The 13,012-nt window shown below is 48.3% G+C and overlaps 1 protein-coding gene across 8 annotated transcripts in view; it reads right to left on the reverse strand.

Moving 5' to 3' along the window:
* LOC124043838 (diacylglycerol kinase eta-like) overlaps nucleotides 1-13,012 on the reverse strand; it is an 86,775-nt gene that overhangs the window by 5,032 nt on the left and 68,731 nt on the right. For 5 of the 8 annotated variants that reach the window (XM_046362895.1, XM_046362875.1, XM_046362932.1 and 2 more), the window contains 9 exons: nucleotides 11,354-11,461; nucleotides 9,850-9,963; nucleotides 9,632-9,766; nucleotides 4,023-4,183; nucleotides 3,778-3,883; nucleotides 3,584-3,676; nucleotides 3,244-3,363; nucleotides 3,054-3,159; nucleotides 1,825-1,955 (listed from right to left, as the gene is read on the reverse strand). In XM_046362895.1, the coding sequence (XP_046218851.1) occupies nucleotides 1,825-1,955; nucleotides 3,054-3,159; nucleotides 3,244-3,363; nucleotides 3,584-3,676; nucleotides 3,778-3,883; nucleotides 4,023-4,183; nucleotides 9,632-9,766; nucleotides 9,850-9,963; nucleotides 11,354-11,461 (1,074 nt within the window). The remainder of the gene's footprint in view (nucleotides 1-1,824; nucleotides 1,956-3,053; nucleotides 3,160-3,243; nucleotides 3,364-3,583; nucleotides 3,677-3,777; nucleotides 3,884-4,022; nucleotides 4,184-9,631; nucleotides 9,767-9,849; nucleotides 9,964-11,353; nucleotides 11,462-13,012) is intronic. The other 3 variants (XM_046362941.1, XM_046362923.1, XM_046362913.1) reach the window with 1 other exon arrangement.

Raw genomic sequence — 13,012 nt, forward strand, 5'->3', positions numbered from 1 at the left:
CACTGGGCACAGACGTAATTTCAACGTCTAGTTTTGATTTACAATTGGTTGGGTAGTCAAACGAGGTGGAAAAAAAGACGTCATGTTTAAGTTCATTTTAAGTAACATTTTCGTAATAAATTGGGTGGAGAAAAAAACAACGAAATTCCAGTATGTTGATGACTTTTTGTAAATCCAATCAGTTTTCCACATTGATTCAACATCATCACATATTTTTGGGTTTGTTGAGATGACGTGGAAACAACGTTGATTCAACCAGTTTTTGCCCAGTGGGAAGAGCCTTTTACATGCGTATGACAAGTCTTACAATGCATTATAACTGCATCATAATGCATTTTACCTGTAAGTGTTAAAGGCTCAGTGCAGTCAAAAATGTGATTTAACTGTGTTTTATATATATTTCCACACTAAGAGGTTGGAATATTACTGTGAAATTGTGACAATTATGATAATGCCCTTTTAGTGTAAGAGCTGTTTGAAAAGGCTGCCTGAAATTTCCGTCTGTTTTGGTGGGATGGAGGTTTGGCCTTCCATGGTGACATCACCATGCGTTACATGAGTTTATAGACCAATACAAAAATAGTTCCAAACCTCTCTGCCAATTACAGCTAGTTTTCAGTTATCCTATCACCACTCCCAGACAGTCCTAGCAAAATTATTGTTTTGAGAAATGTCCCATTACTAAGAAGCTATTTTGTTTTATTAAAAACAATTACAGTAAGGTACTTAATTGTTACCCAGAAATGATTTCACGTTGATATAAAAACAGCTGCATGGGACCTTTAAGTAAAATGTTACTATGTTTCTAAATATGATAAATTATAATTATGTAATAGTGTTTAGGAATAAAAATCAAATTCTGTTTTTTTTCATTGGGTAATGATGGTATTTCCATAGCAACATGGATGGCACAGATTTGGAATGGACACACACACACACACACACACACACACACACACACACACACACACACACACACACACACACACACACACACACACACACACACACACACACACACACACACACACACACACACACACACACACACACACACACACACACAGAGAAAGAAACACTGGCACAGTCCAAGGTATGGTAGGCCTGTTGCTCATATGGATGTGTGCATGTGTTGTCTATTACTAATGTCAGAAAGTCATCCTACTCGCTTTGCCCCCATTCAACCCCCCCCATGTTCACTCACACACCCCTGGGTCGGCATCCCTGGGAGTCGCTGTGCCTTTGTCCGTGAATACTATGTCGCTCATACTTAAAACAACTTTTAGTCTCGTCTATGGTGGCACCCCAACCCTCCTTTACCCTTCCTGGCCCCTCCCACACCCCCCAGCCCTCCCTCCCCTATTCCCCCAGCCCTGTCTCATTCCCAGTTCGCACATTATTACCATCGGAGACTGAGGGGTTAGTGAGTTGCAGCCAGTCTCCTGCGGTAGGTAAGCAACACTCTCACACACAGAGGAAGCCAAGCAGAGCAGTGCAGCACAGAGTAGCAAACAGGGAGACAACTAACGGCCAACAGAATCAGAGAGAAAGAGATGGAGAGAAACGGAGAGGAAGAGAGAAAGAGAGTTGATCTGGGGATAGATGAGGTAACGTGTGTGTGTGTGTGTGTGTGTGTGTGTGTGTGTGTGTGTGTGTGTGTGTGTGTGTGTGTGTGTGTGTGTGTGTGTGTGTGTGTGTGTGTGTGTGTGTGTGTGTGTGTGTGTGTGTGTGTGTGTGTGTGTATTAGCGTTTGTGTGTGCATTATGTTTGAGTGTGTGTGTGTGTGTCTCGGTGTGTGTTATGTTTGAGTGTGTGTGTGTGTACCTTCAGGTCCCTCCTCTCCAGGTGCAGCAGTTCCGAGCCTCGGATGTCGTGGCGTGTGAAGGTGTCTCTGTACTCTCCCAGACTGAGTTGCTCCAACCAGACGCCCACTTCCTCTGTGCCCCATCTCTCCACTACACACACATGTAGAGCAAGAAGGGGCTCGCTCAGTGTGAGACCCTCGCTCGCGTGCACACACACACACAAATTGGGAAGAACACCCACATCCACACACACGCTTGTATACACAGACATACACACACTCAGAGAGATAAAATCCCAATAGAGGGATAGGAAAACAGGGAGAGGAGGAGAGGTAGAGAAGGAGAGGAAGGGAGGGAGAGGAAATGCGGCAGCGGATGGCGGGAAAGAGGAGGGGTTAACAGAGATGTCAGAGGTTGGTTGGTTGGAAAAACAGGGCTGTGGCCAATGGCCTTCCAGAGAGGCTGAGGGCATGCAGGTTATCCACCAATCAGAACACAGACGTACAGGAAGTAGGAGGGAGAGGGAGGTGGAAGCCTGTGCAACCTACAGGAATGCCCCACCCAATCAACACCTTGCCCTGCCTCACTGTAGGCAGGACTAACACACTCCCAACATATCAGACATGGTCCTAAAGCAGAGGACCAGCCATCCCCTGGCATTCTATTTGTATCCATTCTACTGTCTGTCTGGCATCATATCTCATTTCACCCCAAAACAATGAGACGAGAGTTTATGAGACGAGAAACCCTACAGTAGAAATGGCTTGTTTTCATGTTCAATTGCCAGTAATATTCATAAACAAATGCAGTCAATGTTCAGTTGTATCAGTCGTCATGAAGGCAAAAAGGTGTTCTAATACAGAAAATGTCTTTCTCTGGGCAACCCCAGGGTTTTTGGCCCTGCGTCCACCACCCTCACCCTGTCGTTGGCCTTGGTTTGTGCCTGCTGTACATGCGTAGACAGGTGGATGAGACCATGAACAGAGAAAAGAGGGGTGCTCTTGGATGGCTGGGTCAGACTGTGGACCCGGGGAGACAGAGATCACAGAGACAATCCCTGACACCACGCTGGGTGGTTATAATGCATTTCAACCACTATATGTAGGCCATAGAGATGGTAAAGACCTTAGTTCTAAACCTATGTAGTTACTTACGTATTGTGATATTTACACATTATATACACACTCTTGTTGTGTGTGTGTGCGTGTACAAAGCCTGTGGAGAGAGACGCAGAAGAACAACACGTACCTGACTGAGGGCTGGTCTTCTTGGTAGCTTTCTCTTTCTTGAACTTTGGCACAATTCTGAACATGCTGCTACGACTGTTCCTCTTGCCATACTCTAATGAGGGGTCCTGAGAGGGACACAGGTGTAGGATTAGAAGTGTGTGTGCGTGTGCATGCGTGTGTGTGTGTGTGTGGTGTGTGTGTGTTCTCACCTCATCTTCATTGGGCTGCAGTATATGGTATAACCAGGGGATATCCACGAGTTTACCTAGCTCCATCTCCACACTCTGCAGAGCACTGGATAAAGACTCTTCATCTGATGGTTCCAGTTGCTGTGAATGGACACACACACACACACACACACACAGACACACACACACACGAGTTGGGCAGGAAGGATACATTTCTGTAGAGAGACTGTGTAAGACGAAGTTGTCCTTCGGTACTGATCAAAGGTCAGTTTGGCGTATTCCCTCCTAAATAGTTCAGGTTAGGATTTAGGAAGGCTAAACTGATCCTAGACCCTGCACATCTTCTTAGATTGTAACTCACCAGTGATACCCGTCCCACCAGAAGGGATTCAGTCTCGTTGTGTAAAGCCTTCACATTGCTGGCTACTTCTATAGCTGTGTTCCTGGCCATACTCTGGCGACAAGGCAATACAAACAAACCTGATATTAGACAACTAAAATCCCACACACACACTCCTCCCATCACACAGACAACCTGTTGATGACGTCCCTAACCTCTGGGAACTTGGGGTGCGTCTTGTTGATAGCATGTGACGAGGCGTTGACAGCGTGAGCAAGCTCCTGCTCTAGAAGCCCATTGGTCTTGGCTGCCTCACAGATCCTGTGATTGGAGAGGGGAGTCAGAGGGCAGAGTTCTGACTGCTGATTGACAGAGGGTTTTTACAGGTACAGTATTCAATATAAAGGACAGATAGTGTAGAATGGAGCGAAATGAGGTGGTCGCATGTGTGTGTGTGTACCTGGTGATGAGCTCGTCCGCAGCACGGGCAACCAGCTGTACGAGGGCTACCTCCTCCTCAGTGGCCAGATCCACAGACTGCTGGGAGTAGAGGTGAGGCCGCAAGGGCAGTTTGTCATACTTCAGCTTGTCCTCCCACGACTTCAGAGTGTTCTCAAACGCCTGCACATGGACAGGAAGGGGACACACAGGGAGAACAGGAGTTCACGTCCACAGACAGACCCTTCTCTTTCTTCCTCTTAGCATTTCTTTCTCGCTCTCCCTCCCTCTCTATATTATCGCCCATTGACTGCATGTCCTCTTGTTCTCACACTCTGGGTGTTATGCAGGTGAAGGAGGACCCAAACGCGACTTAACAGAAACAGAGTTTATTAATGCTCAAAACCGAATAACTGAAATCCTCTAGATAGTAGAGGGGAAAACAACTGGAGAAGCGGCCACAGACTGCAGGTCGCTTCGGGTAGGCGCAGGCCGTAGTCAACTGAGACACCTGCTCACACGCAGCGTCTGAAGAAGGCACAAAACACGACAGGACAGGGTGATACACAATCACGGCAAAAAACACGACAGGACAGGGCGAAACGCAATTACAGCATGGAATACAAAACAAGGAACCGATGGAACAGGAACGGATCACAAAGGAATAAATAGGGAGTCTAATCAGGGAAAGGATCGGGAACAGGTGTGGGAAGACTAAATGATGATTAGGGGAATAGGAACAGCTGGGAGCAGGAACGGAACGACAGAGAGAAGAGAGAGCGAGAGAGTGAAAGGGGGAGGGGGAGAGAGAGGGATAGAACCAAACAAGACCAGCAGAGGGAAACGAATAGCATGGGGAGCACAGGGACAAGACATGACAATAAATGACAAACATGACAGTACCCCCCACACCGAGCGCCTCCTGGCGCACTCGAGGAGGAATCCTGGCGGCAACGGAGGAAATCATCGATGAGCGAACGGTCCAGCACGTCCCGAGACGGAACCCAACTCCTCTCCTCAGGACCGTAACCCTCCCAATCCACTAGGTATTATCCCCGAGAACGCATGTCCATAATTTTATGTACCTTGTAAATAGGTGCGCTCTCGACAAGGACGGGAGGGGGGAGGGAAGACGAACGGGGTGCGAAGAAAGGGCTTAACACAGGAGACATGGAAGACAGGATGGACGCGACGAAGATGTCGCGGAAGAAGCAGTCGCACAGCGACTGGATTGACGACCTGGGAGACACGGAACGGACCAATGAACCGCGGAGTCAACTTACGAGAAGCTGTCGTAAGAGGAAGGTTGCGAGTGGAAAGCCACACTCTCTGGCCGCAACAATACCTTGGACTCTTAATCCTGCGTTTATTGGCGGCTCTCACCGTCTGTGCCCTGTAACGGCAAAGTGCAGACCTCACCCTCCTCCAGGTGCGCTCACAACGTTGGACAAACGCTCGGAGGGAACGCTGGACTCGGCAAGCTGGGATGAGAACAGAGGAGGCTGGTAACCCAGACTACTCTGAAACGGAGATAACCCGGTAGCAGACGAAGGAAGCGAATTGTGAGCGTATTCTGCCCAGGGGAGCTGTTCTGCCCAAGACGCAGGGTTCCTGAAAGAAAGGCTGCGTAGTATGCGACCAATCGTCTGATTGGCCCTCTCTGCTTGACCGTTAGACTGGGGATGAAACCCGGAAGAGAGACTGACGGACGCACCAATCAAACGACAGAACTCCCTCCAAAACTGTGACGTGAATTGGGACCTCTGTCTGAAACGGCGTCTAACGGGAGGCCATGAATTCTGAATACATTCTCAATAATGATTTGTGCCGTCTCCTTAGCGGAAGGAAGTTTAGCGAGGGGAATGAAATGTGCCGCCTTAGAGAACCTATCGACAACCGTCAGAATCACAGTCTTCCCCGCAGACAAAGGCAGACCGGTAATGAAGTCTAAGGCAATGTGAGACCATGGTCGAGAAGGAATGGGGAGCGGTCTGAGACGACCGGCAGGAGGAGAGTTACCCGACTTAGTCTGCGCGCAGTCCGAACAGGCAGCCACGAAACGGCGCGTGTCACGCTCCTGAGTCGGCCACCAAAAGCGCTGGCGAATAGACGCAAGAGTGCCTCGAACACCGGGATGACCCGCTAACTTGGCAGAGTGAGCCCACTGAAGAACAGCCAGACGAGTGGAAACAGGAACGAAAAGGAGGTTACTAGGACAAGCGGACGCAGTGTGCGTGAGTGCTTGCTTAACCTGTCTTTCAATTCCCCAGACTGTTAACCCGACAACACGCCCATAAGGAAGAATCCCCTCGGGATCAGTAGAAGCCACAGAAGAACTAAACAGACGGGATAAGGCATCAGGCTTGGTGTTCTTGCTACCCGGACGGTAAGAAATCACAAACTCGAAACGAGCGAAAAACAACGCCCAACGAGCTTGACGGGCATTAAGTCGTTTGGCAGAACGGATGTACTCAAGGTTCTTATGGTCTGTCCAAACGACAAAAGGAACAGTCGCCCCCTCCAACCACTGTCGCCATTCGCCTAGGGCTAAGCGGATGGCGAGCAGTTCACGGTTACCCACATCATAGTTGCGCTCAGATGGCGACAGGCGATGAGAAAAATAAGCGCAAGGATGAACCTTATCGTCAGACTGGAAGCGCTGGGATAGAATGGCTCCCACGCCTACCTCTGAAGCGTCAACCTCGACAATGAATTGTCTAGTGACGTCAGAGTAACGAGGATAGGAGCGGACGTAAAACGTTCTTTTAGAAGATCAAAAGCTCCCTGGGCGGAACCGGACCACTTGAAACACGTCTTGACAGAAGTAAGAGCTGTGAGAGGGGCAGCAACTCTTTACGAATGAAACGCTAGAAATTAGCGAAACCTAAAAAGCGCTGCAACTCGACACGTGACCTTGGAACGGGCCAATCACTGACAGCTTGGACCTTAGCGGAATCCATCTGAATGCCTTCAGCGGAAATAACGGAACCGAGAAAAGTAACGGAGGAGACATGAAAAGAGCACTTCTCAGCCTTTACATAGAGACAATTCTCTAAAAGGCGCTGTAGAACACGTCGAACGTGCTGAACATGAATCTCGAGTGACGGAGAAAAAATCAGGATATCGTCAAGATAGACAAAAACGAAAATGTTCAGCATGTCTCTCAGAACATCATTAACTAATGCCTGAAAAACAGCTGGCGCATTGGCGAGACCGAACGGCAGAACCCGGTACTCAAAATGCCCTAACGGAGTATTAAACGCCGTTTTCCACTCCCCCTCTCTGATGCGCACGAGATGGTAAGCGTAAAAGGTCCAACTTAGTAAAGACCTGGCTCCCTGCAGAATCTCGAAGGCTGATGACATAAGGGGAAGCGGATAACGATTCTTAACCGTTATGTCATTCAGCCCTCGATAATCCACGCAGGGGCGCAGAGTACCGTCCTTCTTCTTAACAAAAAGAACCCCGCCCCGGCCGGAGAGGAAGAAGGCACTATGGTACCGGCGTCAAGAGACACAGACAAATAATCCTCGAGAGCCTTACGTTCGGGAGCCGACAGAGAGTATAGTCTACCTCGAGGAGGAGGGTCCCCGGAAGGAGATCAATACTACAATCATACGACCGGTGAGGAGGAAGGGAGTTGGCTGGGACCGACTGAAGACCGTGCGCAGATCATGATATTCCTCCGGCACTCCTGTCAAATCGCCAGGTTCCTCCTGAGAAGTAGGGACAGAAGAAACGGGAGGGATGGCAGACATTAAACACTTCACATGACAAGAAACGTTCCAGGATAGGATAGAATTACTAGACCAATTAATAGAAGGATTATGACATACTAGCCAGGGATGACCCAAAACAACAGGTGTAAACGGTGAACGGAAAATCAAAAAAAATAGTCTCACTGTGGTTACCAGATACTGTGAGGGTTAAAGGTAGTGTCTCAAATCTGATACTGGGAAGATGACTACCATCTAAGGCGAACATGGGCGTAGGCTTATCTAACTCTCTGAAAGGAATGTCATGTTTCCGAACCCATGCTTCGTCCATGAAACAACCCTCAGCCCCAGAGTCTATCAAGGCACTACATGTAGCGCCCGAACCGGTCCAGCGTAGGTGGACCGACAAAGTAGTACAGGACTTTGATGGAGAGACTTCCGCTCACCTGTAGCCCTCCGCTTACAGATGAGCTCTGGCTTTTACTGGACATGAATTAACGAAATGTCCAGCAACTCCACAATAGAGGCACAGGCGGTTGGTGATCCTCCGTTCCCTCTCCTTATTCGAGATGCGAATCCCTCCCAGCTGCATGGGCTCAGTCTCAAAGCCAGAGGGGGAGATGGCTGCGATGCGGAGCAGGGAAACACCGTTGATGCGAGCTCTCTTCCACGAGCCCGGTGACGAAGATCTACCCGTCGTTCTATGCGGATGGCGAGAGCAATCAAAGAGTCCACATCTGAAGGAACCTCCCGGGAGAGAATCTCATCCTTAACCACAGCGTGAGTCCCTCCAGAAAACGAGCGAGCAGCGCTGTTCCACTCACTAGAGGCAGCAAGAGTGCGAAACTCAATGGAATAATCCGTTAGGACCGTTCACCTTGGCATAAGGAAGCCAGGGCCCTAGAAGCCTCCCCACCAAAAACTGAACGGTCAAAAACCCGAATCATCTCCTCTTTAAAGTTCTGGAAATCGTTAGATTGCCTCCCAGATAGCTGTGCCCCATTCTCGAGCCCGGCCAGTGAGGAGTGAGATGACGTAAGCAACCCGAGCTCTCTCTCTAGAGTATGTGTTGGGTTGGAGAGAGAACACAATCTCACACTGCGTGAGAAAGGAGCGGCACTCAGTGGGCTGCCCGGAGTAGCAAGGTGGGTTATTAACCCTAGGTTCTGGAGGCTCGGCAGGCCAGGAAGTAACAGGTGGCACGAGACGTGTGACTCTGGAACTGTCCAGAGAGGTCGGAAACCTGAGCAGCCAGGTTCTCCACGGCCTGGCGAGCAGCGGACAACCTGCTCGTGTCTCCGAGCATGGCTCCTTGATCTCACAGACTGAAGTCTGGGTCCATTCTTTGATCGGTTCCTTCTGTTATGCAGGTGAAGGAGGACCCAAACGCGACTTAACAGAAACAGAGTTTATTAATGCTCAAAACCGAATAACTGAAATCTCTAGATAGTAGAGGGGAAAACAACTGGAGAAGCGGCCACAGACTGCAGGTCTTCAGGCGCAGGCCGTTGAGACACCTGCTCACACGCAGCGTCTGAAGAAGGCACAAAACACGACAGGACAGGGTGATACACAATCACGGCAAAAAACACGACAGGACAGGGCGTTACAGCATGGAATACAAAACAAGGAACCGATGGAACAGGAACGGATCACAAAGGAATAAATAGGGAGTCTAATCAGGGGAAAGGATCCTCAGGTGTAAGACTAAATGATGATTAGGGGAATAGGAACAGCTGGGAGCAGGAACCGACAGAGAGAAGAGAGAGCTAGAGAGTGAAAGGGGGAGGGGGAGAGAGAGGGATAGAACCAAACAAGACCAGCAGAGGGAAACGAATAGCATGGGGAGCACAGGGACAAGACATGACAATAAATGACAAACATGACACTGGGACTCCATCCCTACTTCGCTCACCCTGTCTCTGGTCAACATCTGGGCTCGGTTCTTGTGTTGGATCTTGATGACACCAGGAGGTTGTACCCAGGCCTCTCCGTCCACTTGGATAGGAACACCCTCATCTCCCAGGATCGTGATCTTCACTGAGCGACACTGACGGGGGAGGAAAGTGTCATAATGGCGAAAAACCACAGTATGATACAAGTAGTGTGTGCGCGTTCGCATGGGTGTGTTACCTGTGCTATGCGGTGGTGTTGTAGTTTGATGACTCTGGACACAGCCATCTGCATACTGCCGAACACTGCTACCACCTCCAGGATTTTATCATCGAACGACGGGGCACAGAAGATCTAAACACACACACACACCACACAACACACAACACACACACACACAATAATAGAGGCAGGGGTTAAAACACAACAAACACATTTACAGTACATTGCTTTAAAGCATTTTGATGATGCTCACTGTGTGGGGGGGGATTTTTCTTGTGGTACATCAGCCTCATCATCCTTATCACAATCACCATCACCACCATCGTCATCATCACCATCACCCTCCATTGAATTTTTTTTCTTTTTTCTGACAATTCCTTCACCTCCAAATCATCTAGTGAAAACGAGTGGTTAGAATTTAGATTGAAAGACTCTGGAGTTAAAGGTCTCTCTGACTTGATATTGATTTCTCTGTCCACATTGTCCATGATAAGGTCACAAGGTAGTGATGAATTAGACATCCTTCTGCTGCACAATTTCTCTGCTCCGATACACTCGGAAATGCCACTTTAATGCAGATCTGTACTATTCAGCCGGCTGCACGTCAAAGGCTCAAAGAGAGAGAGAGAGAGAGAGTTGTTGCTATTGTATTGTAGTTCAGACTAATTCCACTAGGTGGAGCCCTACTCACAATAACACATTGGTATGTTTTCATTGTGGCCAAAACAGTCAGGTCTGTAGATGGTTTATAGTTTGAACACAGGCTAAGAAATAAGTATGTGTGTGCGTGTGAATTAACTGTAAGTGTGTATGTGTGTGTTTACAGACAAGAGAGTAAACTTTCAGGATGACGTGTGTGCTGGATCAATTCCACTGAATGTTCTCTCCCAGCTGCTTCCTCTGCCCCAGCACAGCCATTACATAACAACACCACGTCACAGACAGAGGTAACCTCACTGGACTAGGGGCCACACCAGGGAGGTGTGCGTGTGCGTGTGTGTGTGTGCGTCTGCGCGTGTGCAGCAAACCGACACTCCAATCCGTCACCAGCCCTTGTGCTATCTGAGTCTTAAACAAACAAGTCGATAGGCGGCCAACTCTCTCACCAGGGGTCATACTCAGGCCCCGACACTGGGAGCGAGAGGAGAGGGTTTAAACACATCTAACAACGTCACAGTAATAAAATACACGTTACTCAACAACAATAAGTGTTATCATTCTCTTCTCCAACAAGACTGAGTCAGCAGCCACTATGTGACAACCAAGACAACAAGAGTCCTTGGGATCTGGAAAGATGTTGTACACATAGAATGACAAAGGCAGTATTATCAGTATGGTCGTAAGAATTGAGGTGCCACTTAGTGGCGTAAACAGGTCATCCCGTGCAAATACCAGAAGCCTGATTCTCATTTAGCCTCCTGTACATCATCCTCAGGAAGCCGAGTAGTACAAGACGAGACAAGCCGAGTAGTACACACACACACACACACACACACACAGAGAGAGAGAGAACAGTACTTACGTCATCCTCCTTGGTGCCTCCCCAGAAGTTGGTTCCTCCAGCGTAGCTGGGGATGTTCAGCACCGCGATGCCCTGAAGGCTGGGCAGGGGGATGTACTGACCGTCACACTGGAACACACAGAGTTAGTTAGGTTCTATTTCAACACGGAGAAGCTGCAGACTGGCCAGGGGTATGTACAGTGCATTCAGAAACTATTTGACGTTTTCCACAGTTTTCCAAGTTAAAGCCTTATTCTAAAATTAATTTAATTGTTTTTTTTCCCTCAATCTACACACAATACCCCATAATGACGAAGCAAAAAAAACGTTTTTTATTTTTTTTGCAAATGTATACAAATAAAAAATGGAAATATCACATTTACATTAGTATTCAGACCATTTACTCAGTACTTTGTTGAAACACCTATGGCAGAGATTACAGGCTCGAGTCTTGGGTATGACGCTACAAACTTGGCACACCAGTATTTGGGGAGTTTCTCACATTCTTCTACGCGGATCCTCTCAAGGTCTGTCAGGTTGGATGGGGAGCGTCGCTGCACAGCTATTTTCAGGTCTCTCCAGAGATGTTAGATCGGGTTCAAGTCCGGGCTCTGGCTGGGTCACTAAAGGACATTCAGAGACTTGTCCCGCAGCCACTCCTGCATTGTCTTGGCTGTGTGCTTAGGGTCATTGTCCTGTTGGAAGGTGAACCTTCGCCCCAGTCTGAGGTCCTGAGCGTTCTGGAGCAGGTCTTTATCAAGGATCACTGTACTTTTCTCTGTTCATCTTTCACTCAATCCTGACTGGTCTCCCAGTCCCTGCCGCTGAAAAACATCCCCACAGCATGATGCTGCCACCACCATGCTTCACCGTAGGGATGGTGTCAGGTTTCCTCCAGACGTGACACTTGGCATTCAGGCCAAAGAGTTTGATTTTGGTTTCATCAGACCACCTTTTCTCATGGTCTGAGTCCTTTAAGTGTCTTTTGGCAAACACCAAGAGGGCTGTCATATACATTTTACTGAGGAGTGGCTTCCATCTGGCCTCTCTACCATAAAGGCCTGATTGGTAGAGTGCTGCAGAGAATGTTCTACTTCTAGAAGGTACTCCCATCCCCACAGAGGAACTCAGGAGCACTGTCAGCATGACCATTGGGTTCTTGTGCACCTCCCTGGCCAAGGCCCTTCTGCCTCGATTGCTTAGTTTAGCCTGGCGGCAAGCTCTAGGGAGAGTCTTGGTGGTTCCAAACTTCTTCCATTTAAGAATAATGGATTCCACTGTGTTCTTGGAGACCTTCACTGCTGCAGACATTTTTTGGTAACTGACCCAGATCTGTGCCTCGACAGAATCCTGTCTCGGAGCTCTATGGACAATTCCTTTGACCTCATAACTTGGTTTTTGCTCTTACATGCACTGTCAACTGTGGGACCTGATATAGACAGGTGTGGGCCTTTCCAAATCATGTCCAATCAATTTAATATACCACAGGTGGACTCTAATCAAGTTGTAGAAACATCTCAAGGATGATAAATGGAAACAGGATGCTCCTGAGCTCAATTTCTAGTCTCATAGCAAAGGGTCTGAATACTTGTGTAAATAAGATATTTCTGTATTTTATTTTCAATACATTTGCTCAAAATGTGAAAAACCTGCTTTCTAATTATTGTAATGGGTATTGTG

The sequence above is a fragment of the Oncorhynchus gorbuscha genome, linkage group LG01 (assembly GCF_021184085.1).
Source record: "Oncorhynchus gorbuscha isolate QuinsamMale2020 ecotype Even-year linkage group LG01, OgorEven_v1.0, whole genome shotgun sequence".
Classification (NCBI taxonomy): domain Eukaryota; kingdom Metazoa; phylum Chordata; class Actinopteri; order Salmoniformes; family Salmonidae; genus Oncorhynchus; species Oncorhynchus gorbuscha.